This window comes from Semicossyphus pulcher, unplaced genomic scaffold (assembly GCF_022749685.1).
Source record: "Semicossyphus pulcher isolate SPU_LCO1_2020_fin unplaced genomic scaffold, fSemPul1.0.p SCAF_21, whole genome shotgun sequence".
In the NCBI taxonomy this organism is placed as follows: Eukaryota; Metazoa; Chordata; class Actinopteri; order Labriformes; family Labridae; genus Semicossyphus; species Semicossyphus pulcher.
This window is the reverse complement of record NW_027211695.1, coordinates 11,297,815-11,319,143: the sequence shown is the minus strand read 5'-3', so window position 1 is coordinate 11,319,143 and position 21,329 is coordinate 11,297,815. Positions and strand designations below refer to the sequence as shown.

At 39.4% G+C, this 21,329-nt stretch overlaps 4 protein-coding genes across 4 annotated transcripts; all 4 read left to right on the top strand.

Moving 5' to 3' along the window:
- Window positions 1–753: 753 nt before the first annotated feature.
- On the top strand, window positions 754–4,034 carry LOC138600516 (uncharacterized). The gene is made up of 5 exons (XM_069671934.1): window positions 754–803; window positions 923–1,618; window positions 2,007–2,135; window positions 2,487–2,527; window positions 3,427–4,034. The coding sequence occupies exons 1-5, from the start codon at window positions 800–802 to the stop codon at window positions 3,550–3,552; spliced, it is 996 nt and encodes a 331-aa protein (XP_069528035.1). The 5' UTR covers window positions 754–799; the 3' UTR covers window positions 3,553–4,034.
- A 4,957-nt stretch (window positions 4,035–8,991) lies between these two features.
- On the top strand, window positions 8,992–10,506 carry LOC138600513 (uncharacterized). The gene is made up of 5 exons (XM_069671932.1): window positions 8,992–9,046; window positions 9,199–9,894; window positions 10,001–10,129; window positions 10,217–10,242; window positions 10,356–10,506. Exons 1-5 carry the CDS (start codon window positions 8,992–8,994, stop codon window positions 10,473–10,475), a joined length of 1,026 nt encoding a protein of 341 aa, XP_069528033.1. The 3' UTR covers window positions 10,476–10,506.
- Window positions 10,507–13,128: 2,622 nt separating this feature from the next.
- On the top strand, window positions 13,129–14,414 carry LOC138601152 (uncharacterized). The gene is made up of 5 exons (XM_069672732.1): window positions 13,129–13,183; window positions 13,335–13,754; window positions 13,861–13,989; window positions 14,077–14,102; window positions 14,182–14,414. Exons 1-5 carry the CDS (start codon window positions 13,129–13,131, stop codon window positions 14,299–14,301), a joined length of 750 nt encoding a protein of 249 aa, XP_069528833.1. The 3' UTR covers window positions 14,302–14,414.
- Window positions 14,415–19,542: 5,128 nt separating this feature from the next.
- Window positions 19,543–21,103, top strand: LOC138600514 (uncharacterized). The gene is made up of 5 exons (XM_069671933.1): window positions 19,543–19,597; window positions 19,750–20,442; window positions 20,546–20,674; window positions 20,762–20,787; window positions 20,900–21,103. Exons 1-5 carry the CDS (start codon window positions 19,543–19,545, stop codon window positions 21,032–21,034), a joined length of 1,038 nt encoding a protein of 345 aa, XP_069528034.1. The 3' UTR covers window positions 21,035–21,103.
- The last annotated feature ends 226 nt before the right edge of the window (window positions 21,104–21,329 follow it).

Sequence of the window (21,329 nt, the reverse complement as noted above, 5' to 3'; positions counted from 1 at the left end):
AGCCCATTAGTGTCTGTATGTCACCTATGGAAAATGCTCTTTTGTCTTCTGGTCAATGGTTATCCATCGGTGGAAACTTAAGTCACAGCAGAGGTTGATTTTTTTTCCCTTTTGGGGCCAGAGCAAGAAGCAAGCCATACAGTACATTGACATAATACATTGTAAAGTAAAACTGGGAGAGATGATGGATGGGCAGACACTATGCTTAACCAATCCTGGGTTATTTCTGATTCTTTAGAAATTACTGTAAAAAGTGAAGCTTCACTTTTTCCTACATATACAGAAGCCCATAAAGTTCACAAAGACCTTTAAACTTTCACTTTAGACAATAATTGACTTTTTTTACACTAGTTTGAGAAGAAATGTCTGATACTATACATCTAGTGTAACTGTAATTGCACTTCAGTTCTCAGAGCATATCTATCTTTTGTAATGTCCTTGATCTTTTTCTGTAGCTGCTGTCAGGTCATGAAACGACTGACTCCAGTCGAGCGTTTCAAGACTCTACCAAATATTTCTGTTCTTGTTTTGTGTGTTTAAACTTTAGGATTACGAGTAATATTGTGAGACGAGTGTCTCTCTTACTTTACTTAAGAACCAAAATGAGGCAAAGGAGGGGGTGAAGATCTTGTGTTGCCAAAATAGGACATTTGGTGTCACTTCTTGTGAGCCAATCACACACAGTGCTCTCTCTAAGGGTAGAGAAGATTTGGATGCTCTCTTCATTCATCAAGACATTTTGATCACGATGACATCTCTGAAGTTGACTTTATTTGTGAATTGTCTTTGCTTGTGTAGAATGGGTAAGTTTTATCTTTTGTGGATGTGTTTCTATCTTTCCAGATGCTTATTGATACTTTTAAAACATTAAGAGAAACCTCTATATTGAATAATGCTCCCTTTCTTGGTCTTTTCTTTTCAGCTATGACAACTGATATAAAATTGACCTCATCTGTGCGTCAAGAGAGTGGTTTTAAATCAGCTAATGTTGGTGAAAGCGTGACATTACGATGTTTCTATGAAGGGGATGTTGCAGCAATGATTTTCTGGTACAAGCAAACTCTGGGACAGGAACCACGGCTCATCTCTAGCTTCTATAAGCACGATACAAAGGGCACTTTTAGTGAAGAATTCAAGGACAATCCTCGCTTCACACTGGAAACTAAAAACGCGACAAATCACTTGACAATCTCAAATTTGGTCCCTTCAGATTCAGCGACTTATTACTGTATAAGCTGCTATGCATACAATTTTGAATTTGCAGAGGGAGCTACTCTCAGTGTTAAGGGTTCGGGTTTAAACGTCCAAGCTTTCGTCCATCAGTCGGCATCTGAGACCATCCAGCCAGGAGGCTCTATGACGTGCACAGTCCACACTGGGACCTGTGATGGAGAACACAGTGTTTACTGGTTCAGAAACTCTGAAGAATCTCAACCCGGACTCATTTACACCAATGGAGGCAGGAATGATCAATGTGAGAAGAAATCCAACACAAGCACATGTGTCTACAACTTGCCAATGGAGACCTTGGATCGCTCTCATACTTGGCCCTACTACTGCGCTGTTGCCACATGTGGAAACATACTGTTTGGAAATGGAACAAAATTTGACGTAGCAGGTAAGTAGAAAGTTGTAGCAATAAATTACTATGATTACTCCATCAGATACTACATGAATCCGGAAGTTACAGCTGAAAGGTATGGCCTGAGCAACATTGGATTTTTAAGGTTGATGCTGATATGTCTGTTTAAATGTATTAGCTGATTTTTTTCAAAAATAAACACAAAAAACATTTTTTGCCATGTATTTATTACTTTTTAATTATTATTTTAGTTGAGACCCAGTTACATACCAAGCGGGATAGTGTATAGTGTAAAAACCAACTTGTCTGTACTGTCAGGTGGTCAAACACTGTAATCAAGACAATTGCAATCCACTTATTTGGGCCTGGGGCATAAATGGGTTACGTCATGTAAAGATGATGTGTCCTTATGTCTTGCTATCAGCAGAGAAGGACAACTCTCCCGACTCTCTTGTGTATTTCTTGAGTGGAGGTTTGGCATTCACCACCATCCTGAGTGTTTTACTGACTATCTCAGTTTACAAGATGAACAAAAGAAGCTGCCAATGTTCAGGTAAGTGGTACTGTTTCTATCTATCACATTGTATTCACTGAAAATGTCTTTAAATGGTAAATAGTCTGTACTTATATAGCGCTTTTGTAGTCTTTGCGACCACTCAAAGCTGATTTTACACTATATGTCACACACACTTTCATACACTGATGTCCAGCAGTTATCACATTCATACCCGTTAGCTATCCCATCGGGAACAATTTGGGGTTCAGTGTCTTGCCCAAGGACACTTGGACATGTAGACTGAGGGAGCTGGGGATCGAACCGTCAAAATTCCAATTGAAAGACGATCGACTCTACCACTGAGCCACAGCCACCCCTAAATAAACACTTTATTTTGTTTCATGACAGATTCTCAAAGAGTTTCAGCCTCCACCACAACAAATCCAGAGGTAAATATAATCTATTTAAAATCACTGTTCAATTACCTGAGTAAGCTTTACTGTTTCATGTCATTCATGAAGGGTCCAAACAGTGAAGCTCGCTGCTGGTGCTGCATTGTATAGCTCCTCATCTTCTTCTTCCTCCTTATACAGTATATCAGTGAAAATTGTTGGAGAACTGTAAGACCAAAACTAACAGTAAGAACAAAAATTGACATTCGCAAATTCCACCCACTACTAAGGCACAAAAACGAGGGTCAATGACCTTAATGTGGTGCCTTGATAATCAAGTTTACATTCTCGCATTAAACTTGGAACCGGTATCTTGATCTTTAGTTAAGATTCTCAGTCAAAAGTCGGATGCATCTGGGCTGCTGCTCAAAAAAATTTTATAAAAAAAAAAAACAATATTCATATCAACCAATATAAAAAAAAAATGTAGTTGGGGCACTGGTTTATCTTAGTCAGTAGAGCAGGTGCCCAATATACAGAGGCTACAGTCCTCAAAGCAGTGGCCACAGGTTCAACTCGAACCCTGGGCCCTTTGCTGCATGTCATTCCCAACTTTCTCTACCTCACATTACCTGTCTCTCTTCAACTGTCCTAATAAAGGCAAAATGGCAAAATAAAATAAATAAAAAAAACACCCAAACAAAGTCAGCAACATCTACAGACTTCCTTGATCTAAAGTTCTGAAAGAAACTTCAATATTTCCTTCCATGTCAGATATACAGGACAAAAAAGGTTCTACTTAGTGATGACCACAATTGTTTATTTTATAAAAAACACAAGTGAGTTTGACTTTTTGGCAATTCTGTAAGAAGCGAACATGCAAAAGCTAGCAATCTGCTTCGACCCAGATCATCGCCTTTTGCAGCTGTTATAGTTGATATATTTTTTGTTTCTAGGGTAATCACTGTGAAGACAACCTCCATTACGCTGCTTTGAGAGTTCACAAGGCCAACAGGTCAAGAAAACAGAGGGACGACTTGAGGACTGAATGCGTGTACTCTGGCGTCATGCATCAGTACTGAACATGCTGTGTGTTTAACTTTATTATTTTTTGTAAGATGTAATTATGTTATTGCCATTTTGATTTCAGGTACACACTGTATAATGAATGAACCCTCTTTTGTTGCTGTACGCATCTCGTGAAATGCCTGTTCTAGTAGCCTGCAGAATTTTTTTTTATTTAAAGGTACAATGATTAAAACATCTACTCCTATATATAAGGAAATACAGTATACCTTCATCTTTTCATGTTTTGTTTGTATTGCTACAAACCCTTTTCTTCTCCTGTGGTCTGCAGACAAAAGATGAAATCTCTGTATGTTTGGCTAACGGTCTGATGCAGGTCTTTGTTTTTCTGTCTACCTGGTTTCAAACAGGATGTCTCTTACTGTGATACTGTGTATCAGAGGTGGCTTCTCTTACACTCTTCAAGCCAACAGAGTAAGCAGTAAGAAGGCATTTTACTTGTAGTACTTGTAGAAAACTGTCATTCAAAATTAAAAAAAAAATCACTGCATCAAATGAACTGTATATATATACATACATATGATATAAATAAAGGATATCAATAAAGCACTATCTTAAGTTATATCAAAACTTACAATTGCTGGAAGAGTTAGAGAGCAGAGTGTCATACTCACATCTTATCTTTACACCTGTATAAAAGGATTACATCTATTTATAATGACCATGCACAGATTCCGATGTTGTGTGTCTCACATTTTTTTAAACCACAACACAGAAGACGGTGTATGTGTATACACTGAATATAGCTTACGAGTCATATAGACAGATTTTTTTTTCATATTGTCCAGCCAAAAAGGCCCAGTCTAGGGTCAGTGTTTTGTTTGTCCTTTCTGGGCTACTATATAAAATGGCAGGACAGCATGGCTGACTTGGTTCATGAGACATGCTCCCCCAGTAGATATAAACAGTGTATTCAAAGGTAAGAAATACAAAACTGCCTTGTGGCTGTATGCCTCCGCCAAAGGTTAAGAAATCAACAAAAGTTAATAAAAGGTATTAAGTGTATGTTTTGGCGAAATGGAATGTAATACTATAGCGACATGTATGATTTCCGTGAATACTTTCCAGTGAGAAATGTGTTGCCCTCACTTAGAGACTATTTTTTACAGAGGAGGAGAGAGTACTGATAAAGAGCAATTATCATCACCTTAAGTTCGATATTGGTTCAATATAAGCAGTTACCAGAGGAACAGGAGGCCCCCTGTCCTGGTTTTCATCCAGTGAGAGGAAGTAAAAAGGGTGGATCCCTAGAAGTACCTTGAGATCACTTCATAATTTCAAACCTATTAGAATTTGTGTAAAAAATTGGCATAATAAGCATGTAATAATAATAATAATAATAATAAAAATTAGAAGAAGAAGAAGCATGGGTGGCTTTGGCTCAGTGGTAGAGTCGGTCATCTTTCAATCGGAAGGTCGGTGGTTTGATCCCCAGCTCCCTCAGGCTACATGTCCAAGTGTCCTTGGGCAAGTAACTGAAACCCAAATTACTCCGATAGCCAACAGGTATGAATGTGATAACTGATTGACAGTTGGGCACTTTACTCTGCCATCAGTGTATGAATGTGTGTGTGAATGGGTGAATGTGATATGTATTGTGAAAACAGCTTTGAGTGAGAGTGCAAAGACTAAAAAAGTGCTATATAAGTACAGTCCACTTAACATTTACCATATAAATTGTTGAATTATGGCCACAAGCGTTTTTTGTGAGGTCACAGTGACCTTGACCGCCAAAATCTACTCAGTTCATCCTTGAGTCCAAGTAAATGTTTGTGCCAAATTTTAAGAAATTCCTGCAAGGCATTCCTGAGATATCATGTTCACAAGAATGGGATGGATGTGAGATCACAGTGACATTGACCTTTGACCACCAAAATCTAATCAGATCATTTTTGAGTCCAAGAGGACGTTTTTGCGAAATTTTATTATAATCAGCATATGAGTTGTTGAACTATGGCCACAAACCTGTTTTGTGAGGTCACAGTGACCTTTACCTTTGACCACCAAAATCTACTCAGTTCATCATCAAGTAGATGTTTGTTCCACATTTTAGGAAATTCCTTCAAAGCATTCCTGAGATATTGTGTTCATAAGAATGGGATGAATGTGAGATCACAGTGATCTTGACCTTTGACCTTTGACCACCAAAATCTAATTAGTTCATTTTTGAGTCCAAGAGGACATTTGTGCCAACTTTTATTATCATTAGAAACGTGTTTTGGGAGATCACAGTGACATTGACCTTTGACCACCAAAATCTTATCCCATCATTCTTGACTCCATGTGAACAGTTGTGCAAAATTTTAAGAAATTCCCTCAAGACGTTTTGGAGAAAACACAGCAATGCTTGTTTTTAAGTGATAATATGATAAAGATTAAAGTAATACAAATTATATGTTATTTCTGCCAATACCTTTACCAATAGATCTCCCAAAATCACACTGGTCCTTTAGCAGCTCAGTTTTCTTCATTATTTGGTCATTTTTCTCTGTTCTTTTGACACAGGAATGGGGTAATTTAACCCTTTGCTGTGTATTGTTTGTCACTTCAGTGGCCCCCTGCAGTTGTTATCAGCAGGATGTGAAGTAGTTGAACTTAAGCCTATATTCAGCCAAAAAAGTTCCCCTGCAAACAACACAGTGTTGCATTTGTGGGGGTGTGATGTTAAAATTACCATCACGACAATGGAATAAGATCTGACAAGTTTAGTCAGAGCGACAAGTAAATGCATGGCATATCAGAGGACTTTAAATATTATTGACATGCAGAGACATGACTTCACTGCTCTGAAAAGTCATCACAGTGGCAACAATCTTTCGACTTCATAATCAAAAGTAAATGTAGACAGTAAGAGTAGTAAGTAGTAGTAATTTAGCAGGGATGTGTTCTTGCATGTACGTGACTAGCCAATGCCATGCCTTGCTGCCTGATGTTGAGGTGCACTGCAGCAAAGGAACTTCAGTAATTTGAGTGTGAGTTGTGGTTTTGTAACAGCCAGAAAGTATCACGTCTAGGTCGGGTTGGTTAACTTTATTTTGTTGCCCCTGTGTTTCATGTCTTGTGTTTTGATACTCAACTAGTCTCTATTTTAAGATCCTCCACTTCCTGTCCTCCTGTAGTTTCCACCTGCCCTGCCCTGATATGTTTTACCTGCGTCTAATTGTCTCTACCCCTCTAGAGTATTTAGTCTCTGTGTTGTCCTCCTCATGTGCCATCTGACCTTTTCTGACCTTTTTGCCTTTTGCCTGCCAATTTGGATACCTCTGCCTGTTCGACTGCCTTTCTTTCCTTTGTTTACCAACCTTTGCTTGTGATTAAACAGACTTTGTTTTTTACATCCTGTCTCTGAGTCTGCATCTGAGTCCTCGTCCTTGGTTCAGCATTGAGTGACAGTGACTGCTGCCCATCAATTTAGTTTTGCAAGGAGCTTCCTTCCTGCACTTTTTGCTCAGGTCCTCCAGCTGACCACAAACAATAAATTATCCCTCCTGGACAAGTAAGATTTTCCCACCACACTGGCTACATCATCTACAGTGTCTTTTGTTGCTACCAACCATCCACAGCTGTGTACATATCATCCATCTCATCTGCCAATTGTCCCTAAATGCCCCCTCCAGTTCACTCCTAAACTTTTTTGCTAGGCCTTTGTTTAAGGCCTCCCAACCACACCCAACCACACATAACTTATTTCTTTCCACTGTGCCCCTGCACATGCAGAACACACACAGGTCACTGTACGATACATGTCGAATGGAGAAACAGAAACGAAAATGAAGAGAATGTACTTTTATGCTGTTTGCCTTCACGCACAGCAATAATTATTTAACTCTCCAGACGGACAGGATCTTATGTTTATTAAAGTTCTGTGTGCTCACCATCAAAAAAAGGTAAGGTGTAAATGTTTTTACTTATTGTTTCTGCTGGATCACATAGCTGTATTCTCCAGTGCTTGCATAATTGACACTGGACAGTGTATTAATATCTGTGGACACAACTGTTGGTGCCACAGGTAGTTATGTCTGAAGATTATAATAAATGTATGTCTTAGTTGCATGTGTGTGAGTGTGCGTCTGTTTCTGCTTGTATTAGAGAGAGCGCACATCAGAATGAGAGTGCAGATGGAGAGCTTGGTGTGGCATTTGTGGCAGTGATGCTTGCTAAGTCTCGCTCTAGGAGAAGTCTTGCGCTGAAATCTTGCGCGAGACTGTAGTTGTTGCAGGAAGAAGGAGAGAGGAGTGAGCGAGACTTGGTTACAGACAACAACAGAGAGCATAAGGTACAGTAGCATGGCTGCCACAGTGTTGTCAGACACTTATTATAACTATCTGAGCCTGTCAGTATCAAAAACAAGCGCTTTTAGTGGCTGTATATTGGCGTATGCCCCGTGCCCCGTTTAGTTACATTGTATCTCATTTCATGGCTGCCGCCCGGTGCTCCCTCCCTGAATACTGGATCGATTTCAATAATTGTTGTCTCCACTAGTCACTTACACACAAACACATGGGAAATTGGGGCTAGGTTGAAAAATCCTTTAAAACAGACTGCGGATAAAGACAGTGAACAAAGCAGACAGAGAGACAGACAGAAAGAAGGGGCGGGGCCAGAAGTTATGCAGAGAGCAGAGGTGCAGGTGTGTTGGGGGGACTGAAGCAAAGCAAAGTGAACAGATTAAAGTAGTTTGTGAATTAAAATGTGAATTAAGGTGAAGTAGAGAGTTGAACTGTGGAAGCAAGAAATTAGCATCTAGAAAGAGGGTAATCCAGACTGAGTAAGTCTACATGTGATGTGCTTCTCACAGAAATCACTGATATATGCGATGATTGCCATGTTGTGTTCAGCATATTTTTTGAGCATGCAGTACCTTTGGGGTTATTCTGTAGAATATTCTGGACAGTATTTGTCATTGTTTTGGAATGTTGCAGTAATAATAAACATACATTTGCATAAAGGAAGCATATTTGTCCATTCCCATGTCGATAACAGTATTAAAAACTTTAAAAAATATCTCTTTAAGGTACATTTACAACAGGTAAAAAATGTGCGATTAATTTGCGATTAATCACGAGTTAACTACGGACAACCATGTGATTAATCGCGATTAAATATTTCAATCGATTGACAGCCCTAATTGTAACATATTTTGTCGCACAAAAGCATACAATTTTAAAAGCTGACGTCTGTTTGTTTGTTGGTCTAATTATTTTTCACAGATTTTAAATGTACTGCCTGGATAATAATGTCACATACAGTATGTCCCACGATGTGAATCTTCTGAAAAACCAAACCTGACACTGTAGGTGGCAGTGAGCATGTGATTATGTTTCCTATATAGATCTTACGATGTCATTTACTGTTGGCCAATCAAACGCAGCCTGGTCTGTGTAGAGGAGAGAAACTGTCAGTATTCTTTCATTCAGTGCAACGATTTGAGCACAATGACATCTCCAAAGTTCGTCTTCTATCTGACATGTTTGGTCCTGGGGGACATTGGTGAGTTGTGTTTTTATGGCTCCAGTTTTTAAAATTGAATGTATTTTAAGTCCTAAGTCAAATGTTTCAATTGTTTCTAATGTTATAATTACACTGAATTCAATCACAAGTTAACTCAAGTTACTACAACCTTTTTTCGAATTTCATTTTAGCCCAGACAACTGCTTCTAAATTATCCTCTTCTATTCGTCAAGAGAGATGGAAAACTGGGGAGAGCTTGACTCTGCAATGTGTCTATAATGGTGAAGCTGCTACAAGGGTTTACTGGTATAAGCAATCTCTGGGACAGGATCTAAAGCTCATCTCTGACTTCTTCAAGTATGGAACGAATGACAGTTTTCATGATGAATTCAAGAACAATCCACGCTTCTCACTGGATACAGAAAATGGTAAAAATCACTTGACAATCTCAGATATCCAAAGTTCAGACTCAGCTACTTATTTCTGCATAAGATGCTATGCCAACATGTTGGACATTTTGGAGACCATTATTGTCGATGTAAAGGGCTCAGGTTTGAACGTCCCAGTTTTGGTCCAGCAGTCAGGATCTGAGGCCATCCAGCCAGGAGGCTCTGTGACTCTGAACTGTACAGTACAAACCGGGACCTGTGATGGAGAACACAGTGTTTACTGGTTCAAAGACTCTGAAGAATCTCATCCAGGACTCATTTACACCCATGGAGGGAGGAATGATCAGTGTGAGACGAAACGCAACACAGAAACAAACACTTGTGTCTACAAATTGCCAATGACGAGCCTGAATCGTTCTCATGTTGGGATCTACTACTGCGCTGTTGTCTCATGTGGACACATACTGTTTGGAAAAGGCACCAAACTGGACTTTGAAGGTAAGAAACTTTTCTTATTTGATACATGATAACTCCCTGATCAAATTTAACATGAACAAAGAGATAAAAACTGAAAGCTTGGTTTCTGATGTCTTGTACCCTGCAGATAAGACAGACTGGTCACTTGTCTTGGTGTATCTTCTGAGTGGAGCTTTGATCTTCATGACTATCCTGGTTGTTGTTCTGGCTTTCTTCATGAACAAAATGAACAAAAGAAATAGTTTCCACTCTCAAGGTAAGGTAACTAACACTGTTTGTATCTGCCTCTGTTCACTGAACATAAGTTTTGAATAAAACAGATTTTTCCGTGTTTCACAAACAGAGGCTTCCTCCACAAGAAACATTGAGGTGAGATTTTTTTCCCTTTAAATGACCTGAACTATGAACATTGTTTGTTTTTTGACATATTGGAATTATGCCAAGGTCCATATGGTAATAAACTTTTACATGTTTTTTAACAGGGTCACAGAGACACTGACAACCTGTTTTATGCTGCTTTAAGCATTAACCATCCCAACACATCAAGAAAACAGAGGAACAACACAACCAAAAATGAATGTGTGTACTCTGGTGTGAAATGACTGTTAAGCTGCCTGATGCGTGCTTTTTTTTATCTGCTGGCGAAGATGCTGCATTTCGACTGTCACTACTCTTTGTTTCTGGTCTCTCAGTGCTGGATCGCTGAAAATATTTGTACAATTTTATTACAGCAACTTAAACAGTTTACAATGTGCGCATGTATTTGCTAAAAGAACCGAGAAACCAGCAACTTTCATTCTCTTGATTGAAAGGTCAGAGGAATAGTTGAATCCAAAATGCATCTGGATTTAGTTTAAGCTCTTGAAGAGATCCTCCAGTCAGTTTAGATATGAAGAAGCCTTTCATCCAAGTCCAGAGGCCTTTTGGATTCAACCATTCCTCTTACCTTTCAATCAAGAGAATCAAATGTTGTTTATTGTATTAAACTTTTAATTACCATGAATTACTGTGAACCTTCACTGACACGTAAAAGGAATACAACTTCCACTCATCTGTTATAAAAAACACTGTATGCTACAAAGTTTTTTTTCTCACTTCCTGCGTTGAAGAGAAGACATGTTTGTATGTTTGACAAAGGGTCAGACATATTCATGATAATGAAATTCTCTGGTTTTTAGTCTGTGCGGTTGCAAATATCTTTTTGTTTCTTTAAGTAGACAATGACAGTTTTTTATAGGAAAAGTGTGTATTGTAATGAAATGACCATCTTGCAAATAAATGCTTAAAAATGTTGTGTTTTTATGCTTTATAATCAATCAATAATTGACCTCGGGAAAATGTGCGTACTTATAACAAATAATCATATATACATATAATGCTGTCATGGCAGACACTGCAGGGAAGGTACAGCATTAACATTGTAGTGATGCTAACAGTGGATACTAAGTCTATAATCACATCATCATCACATTTTCCCCCTTTACTCTGAAGCAGTGACTAAACACCATCGATTCAGATTACATTGTAAGCAAACAATGTGTTACAAGGACCCGAATTTCCCCTCAGGGTTTAATAAAGTATTTCTGATTCTGATTCTGATTCTGACTGTCCTTATGAGGCCGATGACAACGTGTCTGAAAGCAGGTGTGCGCTGCAGACGTAGGGTAGGACAGCGGACGAGCAGCAGAGGAGCAGCCCCGCCTACTCCTCGAACAAAGTATCCAGAGCCATATAGACAGAGAGTTGCGTCAGTGGAGGTCCAATGTGCTCAATGATCCACCATTAAGATGTCGCAACTCTCTCTCTCTACGGCTGTGACAGTACCGTTACTCAGTCAGCCACTCTGTCAGTCAGCTACTCAGTCAGTCACATACAGACCCGTGTGTCGGGCTGCCCCGGCTGCCAGCCAATAATGTGGAAAATTGCAAAATGGACAACTTCATAAAATACAATATGGCCTTTAAAGCAGCTTATTGACCCACTCTATCTTGTGTACTTCACATTTTTTTAGTAGATAAACACCAGTCTAATGACCAGTTAGTTCACAAATTGGAATTATTTCTTAGATATAATTCTGTGACTGTCACGTCACCAAAAAATGGAATGGTCCTGTTGATGTAATTGCAAGCTTTGACCACTACTGAATATGACTCAAGTAACAAGTGAGTCCTAGCTAATAAGACAGTTTAGGGGCAGTTTATGAACTTAAATATGTTGCAAAATCAGAACGCTGCAGAGCAAATATCTGGCGATTAGATCTTCTGGAATCAGACACAAATGTGCTCTACAGCAACAGTTGCAATACATGAATTGTAAAGCTTCTTGTTGTAGTCAAGGAAGTGAGAAGGCAGAGCATCTTACATAAATGTGACGGCTGGCTGTGGCTGCTTGTCTTGCTGTGTATTTTGTCACTGCTGTGGCCCCCCGCAGTTGTTTTCAGCAGGATGTGGAGGTGTTTGGACTTCAGACAATATTCAGATCATAACCACAAGGTCAACAGTAGAACCTTAGTTACCAGGAAAGTGTGCTTGCAGATATAGACCTTGTATTGAGTCATATCCCATTTAACATGCCATTAAAATAAATAAAAAATATTGAACATATTTTGTCGGACAGAAACATACAATTGTAAAAGTCAACATCTGTTTATTCAGATATTAGAATTCTGTGACAAATTCTGCTGATCTATTACATTTGAGGAGGTTGGATATTTGCAATCAAGGCATCAGAAACACAATGCAAAGTTGTATTATTTTAAATTCAGTATTTACTATTTGTATGGTAGTTTGATACCTCTAACATAACTGTAAAATATGTCTCTCTTAATGCAACACGGAATACAGTGTGCGCTATCTTGACTGCAGCTTAATATCATTATGCAATATCAACTATGGACTGTCTGCTTAAAATCATGTCCTTGTGACATAATGGCAACCAGACAATGGTTAGATGCTGAGCATTGATAAACTCCTATCATTATTATTATCATTATTATTATTATTATTATTGGAACTGGTATTTCCATATACTGTACATGCAGACTATTTGTTTTTTATTCATTTTAAAGGTAATGCTGTTGTCATACATCACCCACCATGTGAATCTTGTGGCACTGTAGGTGACAGTGAGCATGTGACTATGTTTCCTAAAAGATCTTATGATGTCATTTACTATTGGCCAATCAAACGCAGCCTGGTCTGTGTAGAGGAGAGAAACTGTCAGCATTCTTTCATTTAGCGCAACGATTTGAGCACAATGACATCTCCAAAGTTCGTCTTCTATCTGACATGTTTGGTCCTGGGGCAAATTGGTGAGTTGTGTTTTTATGGCTTCAGTTTTTAAAATTGAATGTATTTTTACTCCCAATTCGATTGTTTAAATTTTAATGCAATCCTTTTGTTGAATTCAATCGCAAGGTAATGAAAGTAACTGCATTCGCTTTGTCTCTAATTTCATTTTAGCCCAGACAACTGCTTCTAAATTATCCTCTTCTGTTCGTCAATTGAGACGGAAAACTGGGGAGAACTTGACTCTGCAATGTGTCTATAATGGTGATGGTGTTCCAAGGCTTTACTGGTATAAGCAGTCTCTGGGACAGGAACTAAAGCTCATCTCTGCCTTATACAAGTATGAAAATAATGAGAGTTTTCATGATGAATTCAAGAACAATCCACGCTTCTCACTGGATACTGAAAACGGTAAAAATTACTTGACAATCTCAGATTTGCAGAGTTCTGACTCAGCTACTTATAACTGCATAAGTTGCTCTTTCAACACGTTGGACATTTTGGAGACCATTATTGTTGATATAAAAGGTTCAGGTTTGAACGTCCCAGTTTTGATCCAGCAGCCAGGATCTGAGACCATCCAGGACCATGAAGGTAAGAAACTTTTCTTATTTGATACATGATAACTCCCTGATCAAATTTAACATGAACAAAGAGATACAAACTGAAAGCTCGATTTCTGATGTCTTGCACTCTGCAGATAAGACGGACTGTTCCCTTGTCTTGGTGTATCTTTTGAGTGGAGCTTTGATCTTCATGACTATCCTGGTTGTTGTTCTGGCTTTCTTCATGAACAAAATGAACAAAAGAAATAGTTTCCTCTCTCAAGGTAAGGTAACTAACACTGTTTGTATCTGCCTCTGTTCACTGAACATAAGTTTTGAATAAAACAGCTTTTTCTGTGTTTCACAAACAGAGGCTTCCTCCTCAAGAAACATTGAGGTGAATGTTTTCCCTTTTTTGACATTTTGAAACTTGTCAAGGTTCATATGGTAATAAACTTTTACATGTTTTTTAACAGGATCACAGAGACGCTGACAACCTATTTTATGCTGCTTTAAGCATTAACCGGCCCAACACATCAAGAAGACAGAGGAACGACACAACCAAAAATGAATGTGTATACTCCAGTGTGAAATGACTGTTAAGCTGGCTGAAGTGGTTTTTTTATCTGCTGGCGAAGATGCTATATTCCGACTGTCACTACTCTTTCCTTCCGGTCTCTCTGTGCTGGATCGCTGAAAATATTCATACAATTTTATTATAACCACTTAAACAGTTTACAATGTGCATATGTATTTGCTAAAAGAACCGAGAAACCAGCAACTTTTATTCTCTTGATTGAAAGGTCAAGGTTGACCTCCAGTCAGGTTAGAAATGAAGAAGCCTTTCATCCAAGTCCAGAGGCCTTTTAGATTCAACCATTCCTCTTACCATTCAATCAAGAGAATCAAATGTTGTTTATTGTTTTAAACTTTTATTTACAATGGATTACTGTGAACCTTCACTGACACGTTAAAAGGAATACAACTTCCACTCATCTGTTATAAAAAACACTGTATGCTACAAAGTCTTCTTCTAGCTTTCTTTCCAGTCTCCCAATGCTGAAAACATTTGTACAGTTTTATTATAACAAGTTAAACCTTAACAGTTGACAATGTGCACCTGTATTTGCTAAAAGAACCCAGAAACCAACAACATTTGATTTTACTGATTGTCTTTTGTTTTAAACTTTGAATTACCATGAATTACTGAGAACCTTCACAGACAAGTAAGAGGAATATAACTTCCACTCATCTGTTATAAAAAATACTGCTTTCCTCTTCTCATGTTTTTGTACATGTTGCTACAAACCTTTTGCTACAAAGTCTTTTTCCAGTTTCTCTTTCTGCTGGGTGCTGGGGAGACTTCACCAGGCTGCTGGAACACATGGCATCAGTCTTTTGGTACTGAAGGCCCCAGCTCTCCTCTTCCGGCCACCAGCTTCACTCCTCCAGCCACCTGCTCTCCTCATCCGGCCAGCACCACTCAGCCACCCAGCTGATGGATGCCTCCCGAGCCATGCCTTGTGGTGTCCGCCGGCAAGGTCGGGGAAAGAACAAAAAACTTGAATCCGAGTTTAAGCGAAATTTGAGTTAATATATAAAGTGATATTTATATTTTTTTGTCTAATTTACTTTAATCATTTAAATACTTGTTTTTTGTGCTTTGTAATGATGAGCAATAAATTTTGTGGAAATAAAATTAATCGAAAGCCTGTTTTGTTTATGTTTATAATTAAAATGCTTTATTTAGTATGCCATGTAGTCTAAAATGAAACATTTTAGACCAATGTCTACTGTCTAACTGGGAATTAAACTGCCAGTAACGAAATACAGTCAAATAAGTGCATCACCAGGCCATGATATTTCTGCTTCTCAAGTTGTTTTTTAATATGCTGTTCTCTCAGTCAGTAAATGGTCGCTCTAAATGACAGAAAACTCCCAGCACACACCTCAAATCTGTAACTTCTTGATGTTGTTGTGCCCTTCTCTTACAATATAATACAATATAATATATAATACATATCGGTATATAATACAAGTCAGTTTGCTTACCAGGTTAGAGATGATGCAGCTCTGCCAGCTGATTCCTTATAGCCCGTGCTGCTGCTGGCATATCAGATCTAAAGTCCTGCAATGTGTCCTCATTTATTTCACATATACATCCATGACGTTTGGCAATGTTGTGCAACACAGCATGCCACAAAGAATGCTGCGTCCTTCTGAGGGCTGCACTGTAATGTTCCACCTGACTGATCCAAACATCTGAAACACTTTTTCAGCAGTCCAAACGTTCTTTCTATAACAGCACGAGCTTCAGTGTGTTTCTGATTGAACGAAATGTCACGCACTGTTGATGATGAATGGTGTCATAAGCCATATCTTTAATGGATAGACATTGTCCCCTAACAGCCACCCCTCCAGAGGGGGATTCCCCTGGAAGACTACGGGAATGACAGAGTTGGCCAGGATAAATGAGTCATGGCTTGATCCAGGATAATTTGCGCATGCATGTTTAACCTTACACGATGATGGCATATTTCGGTTACCACCTGCCGGGATAACGGAAGTTTAGAGGGGCATTCCTCCTCGCTGAGCCCCAGGTATGTTGTCCTCGGATGGTAGACCCTCTCTCTTTGCCGTCTCCAAATTCGCTGAGCCATTTATGACTCCATTTTCATGCATCTGAACAAAGAAGCAGCTGGCCTATTTAATCAAGAAGGAGGTGCTGCTGTCCATCCCCATGTGCGTAAGGAGCGGAGGAACGCGCATTGTGAACCCACCTGTGACGGCAAATGTGTTCATCTAAATGTTGCGCCCTCTAATTAGCAGGAGCACATTGCGCTGTAGACTTCAGACCAGGCTTTTGTTGGTCGAAGGTCCTCTAGATGTCCTCTACATAGCAACACGCCACCCGTTTGCCTGGCCACACCTCATTTCAAAACCAACACACCCACGGGCGCTAAAGGCAGCAAAAGATCACTTGCTATTTACAAGACGTGGGCGCTGGGCGTGAAAATGACGGCTGCGCTGGGTGGAAGATAGCAATGATACTTGCGCTGCGCGGTTTGCGCCGGGTGGACTATAGGGCCCAGAGAGTTCCTGTACTATGGAAAACATCATGCCTGGCACCAGTGCCCAAGAAGGAGTATCCTGTAGCCCTGAACGACTACAGGCCCATCGCACTAACCTCTTACCTGATCATGGTCATGGAGAGATTGGTCTTAGCACACCTCAGACCAGCAGTGTGCTCAGCAAAAGCCCCCATGTAGTTTGTGTACCAGCATCATGTAGGTGTGGATGATGCAATTATATACCTGCTGCAGAGAGCATACTGCTCCTTGGACAGATCCAACAGCTTAGTGAGGATCATTATCTTCAACTTCTCAAGTGCCTTCAACACCATCCAGCCCAGGGTGCTGAAGGAGAAAGTGGAGGACATAGTGGTGGAAGCCCCTCTGTTCTCATGAATCGTGGAATACCTGACGGGCAGGCCACAGTTGGTGAGGCTGCAAAGCTGTGTGTCTGACCATGTGGTGAGCAACATCAGGGCCCCTCAGGGCCCCTTCCTCTTTACCACCTACACATCAGACTTTCATTACAACTCCAACTTATGTCATTTACAAAAGTTCTCGTGGGGTGTATTGAGGGTGGACAGGAGGAGGAGTATAGGGGCCTGGTGGAAAGGTTTGTGAGGTGGTGTAGGGACAATCATCTGCAGCTTAATGTGGGGAAAACAAGGAGAAAGAAAAAAGACCTCTCCTTCTCCAGTCTGCATCAGTGGGAATGACATGGAGATCATCAAGACCTACAGGTACCTGAGTGTACAACTGGATAACAGACTGGAGTGGTCTACCAAGACGGATGCTGTATACAGAAAGGGCCTGAGCTGGCTTTACTTCCTGAGGAGGCTCGGGTCATTTAAATTCTGCAGCAAAATTCTCCTCATGTTTTACCAGTCTGTTGTTATCAGCATCACAGCAAAGGGCGCCAACAGACTGAATAAGCTGATTAAGAAGGCTGAGTCTGTTGTGGGCCTGCAGCACGTCAGACTTGAAGAGGTGTTAGAGGCTAGAATATTGGAGAAACTCATCACTATTTTGGACAATGTCTCCCATTCTCTCCATAACAGTCTGGACAATCTGAAGAGCGATTTTAGCCACACTCTCTGTGGCTTTTCCATCCCCACTGTTCCACATATAGATAGAGAAGGTCTTTCCTACCTACCTCAATCAGGCTGTACAACATATCTGTACATGCCAAACCTATAGCCACTGAACTGGACTAAATATCTTTGCACTTTTGCTATGCCTATTTTTCACATCTGCCTTCACAACTTGAATGTGTTTATATATATGTATATCTATTAGTTTGGGTTATGTGTGATATTATTAAATTATATTATATATCCAATCCCATTTTATTATATCTTGTGTATCATATTATCCATCCATCCATCCATTATCTATCCCGCTTATCCTGTTCAGGGTCGCGGGGGGGCTGGAGCCTATCTTAGCTGTCATTTGGCAAAGGACGGGGTACACCCTGGACTGGTCGCCAGTCAGTCACAGGGCTGACACATAGAGACAGACAACCTTTCACACTCACACCCACACATATGGGCAATTTAGAGTCACCAATTAAACTTACGAGCATGTCTTTGGACATGGACTCCACACAGAAGGGCCCACCTTGCCCAAACCAGGGTTTGAACCAGTGACCTTCTAGCTATGAGGCAACAGCGCACCACCGTGCAGCCCTGTATCATTACTGTTATTATTACTTAACATGTATATGTTTCTAGCGCCTTTTCTTTGTTATAAGTATGCCTGTATATATAGTATATATATATATGTATATATATATATATAGTATATGTATACATATTAGCTCTAAACTGTAAATTTGGCAAAACTGGTTCTGGTACATTATACTCAAATACTGGAATGAACTGGACGTAAATCTAAAGATAGACATACTCTGTCTTCGAAGCGACTTCCCTAAAAAACGAAAATACTTTATGTTTACTGAAAATTTGCAGATTCTAACATGCTGACACGTAAACCGAAACATAGTAATATCCAAAGGTCTGGATAGGAGGGCAGATAAATACCTCCTGAATATATTACTCACTGCCAGCTTAAAGTCTATAACCATCGGATGGTTGAAACCAGAACCTCCCTCATACAATACATGGACTCAAAAAGTTTTGGATATTTATCAAATGGAGCAGATCACATTCTCACTGAGGCTTCAGAAAGCCACCTTTACTAAAAGATTGGAACCTATGCAACCTTTATTGATGCAATAACAATATTTTTTTTATTATATAATTACTTGCTATGACTGTTATTATTTTCTTTAATTTCATCCTATATCGCCTATGGATGTTTGTAAAAATACACATACAGCTGGGAAAAGGAAAAGAAACTTACTGAACTGTATTGAAATGTATACATGTATTGTGCTGATAAAAAACGGAATTTAATAAAAACTAAGTTAAAAATCAAACAAACAAACAAATAAATGAAAGGAAGATATTGAAAATAATTTGTTGACAAAAACATAGAATTTTAAAAGTCACCGTTAGTCTGTTTGTCTGCCTGATAATTTTTCACTGATTTTAAATGTACTGCCTGGATAATGTTGTCACATACAGTATCTCTCACCATGTGAATCTTCTGAAAAGGGTTACACTGTAGGTGACAGTGAGCATGTGATTATGTTTCCCATATATGTCATAAGATGTCATCTACTGTTGGCCAATCAAATGCAGCCTGGTCTGTGTAGAGGAGAGAAACTGTCAGTATTCTTTCATTCAGTGCGACGATTTGAGCACAATGACATCTCCAAAGTTCGTCTTCTATCTGACATGTTTGGTCCTGGGAGACATTGGTGAGTTGTGTTTTGATGGCTTTAAGCTTGTATTATTGAATGTATTTTCACTCCCAGTTCAAATAATGACTTTTGAATGCAATACTTTTGCTGAATTCAATGACAAGGTAACAAAAGTAACTGCATTTGCTTTTTCTCTAATTTCATTTTAGCCCAGACAACTGCTTCTAAATTATCCTCTTCTGTTCGTCAATTGAGACGGAAAACTGGAGAGAGCTTGACTCTGCAATGTGTCCATAATGGGGATGGTGTTCCAAGGCTTTACTGGTATAAGCAAACTCTGGGACAGGAACTAAAGCTCATCTCTGCCTTATACAAGTATGGAAATGACAGTTTTCATAATGAATTCAAGAACAACCAACGCTTCTCACTGGATACTGAAAACGGTAAAAATCACTTGACAATCTCAGATTTGCGAAGTTCAGACTCAGCTACTTATTACTGCATAAGTTGCTTTTTCAATATGTTTGAAATTTTGGAGACCATTATTGTCGATGTAAAGGGTTCAGGTTTGAATGTCCCAGTTTTGGTCCAGCAGTCAGGATCTGAGACCATCCAGCCAGGAGGCTCTGTGACTCTGAACTGTACAGTACAAACCGGGACCTGTGATGGAGAACACAGTGTTTACTGGTTCAAAGACTCTGAAGAATCTCATCCAGGACTCATTTACACCCATGGAGGCAGGAATGATCAGTGTGAGAGGAAACGCAACACAGCAACAAACACTTGTGTCTACAAATTGCCAATGACGAGCCTGAATCGTTCTCATGTTGGGATCTACTACTGTGCTGTTGTCTCATGTGGACACATACTGTTTGGAAAAGGCACCAAACTGGACTTTGAAGGTAAGAAACCTTTCTTATTTGATACATGATAACTCCCTGATCAAATTTAACCTGAACAAAGAGAAAACTGAAAGCTCGGTTTCTGATGTCTTGCACTCTGCAGATAAGATGGACTGGTCACTTGTCTTGGTTTATCTTTTGAGTGGAGCTTTGATCTTCATGACTATCCTGGTTGTTGTTCTGGCTTTCTTCATGAACAAAATGAACAAAAGAAATAGTTTCCACTCACAAGGTAAGGTAACTAACACTGTTTGTATCTGCCTCTGTCCACTGAACATAAGTTTTGAATAAAACAGCCTTTTCTGTGTTTCACAAACAGAGGCTTCCTCCACAAGAAACATTGAGGTGAGATTTTTCCCTTTAAATGACCTGAACTATGAACATTGTTTGTTTTTTTACATATTGGAATTTATGCCAAGGTCCATATGGTAATAAACTTTTACATGTTTTTTAACAGGATCACAGAGATGCTGACAACCTGTTTTATGCTGCTTTAAGCATTAACCGGCCCAACACATCAAGAAGACAGAGGAACGACACAACCAATGATGAATGTGTGTACTCTGGTGTGAATTACTGTAAAGCTGCCTGAAGTGTTTTTTTTTATCTGCTGGCGAAGATGCTGCTTTTTGACTGTCACTACTCTTTCTTTCCAGTCTCTCAGTGCTGAAAACATTTGTACAGGTTTATTATAACAAGTTAAACCTTCACACTTGACAATGCGCACCTGTATTTGCTAAAAGAACCCAGAAACCAACTTTTGATTCTACTGATTGTCTTTTGTTTTAAACTTTGAATTCCCATGAATTACTGAGAACCTTCACAGACAAGTAAGAGAAATATAACTTCCACTCATCTGTTACAGAAAATACTTTATGCTTCCCTCT

Coding starts and splice junctions, on each gene's coding strand:
- LOC138600516 (XM_069671934.1), top strand. Junction 1,619..2,006: donor AACAAAATTTGACGTAGCAG/GTAAGTAGAAAG, acceptor TCTTGCTATCAG/CAGAGAAGGACAACTCTCCC. Junction 2,136..2,486: donor AAGAAGCTGCCAATGTTCAG/GTAAGTGGTACT, acceptor GTTTCATGACAG/ATTCTCAAAGAGTTTCAGCC.
- LOC138600513 (XM_069671932.1), top strand. CDS start 8,992: ATGACATCTCCAAAGTTCGTCTTCTATCTGACATGTTTGGTCCTGGGG. Junction 9,895..10,000: donor CACCAAACTGGACTTTGAAG/GTAAGAAACTTT, acceptor TGTACCCTGCAG/ATAAGACAGACTGGTCACTT. Junction 10,243..10,355: donor CCTCCACAAGAAACATTGAG/GTGAGATTTTTT, acceptor GTTTTTTAACAG/GGTCACAGAGACACTGACAA.
- LOC138601152 (XM_069672732.1), top strand. CDS start 13,129: ATGACATCTCCAAAGTTCGTCTTCTATCTGACATGTTTGGTCCTGGGG. Junction 13,184..13,334: donor TTTGGTCCTGGGGCAAATTG/GTGAGTTGTGTT, acceptor ATTTCATTTTAG/CCCAGACAACTGCTTCTAAA. Junction 14,103..14,181: donor CCTCCTCAAGAAACATTGAG/GTGAATGTTTTC, acceptor GTTTTTTAACAG/GATCACAGAGACGCTGACAA.
- LOC138600514 (XM_069671933.1), top strand. CDS start 19,543: ATGACATCTCCAAAGTTCGTCTTCTATCTGACATGTTTGGTCCTGGGA. Junction 19,598..19,749: donor TTTGGTCCTGGGAGACATTG/GTGAGTTGTGTT, acceptor ATTTCATTTTAG/CCCAGACAACTGCTTCTAAA. Junction 20,788..20,899: donor CCTCCACAAGAAACATTGAG/GTGAGATTTTTC, acceptor GTTTTTTAACAG/GATCACAGAGATGCTGACAA.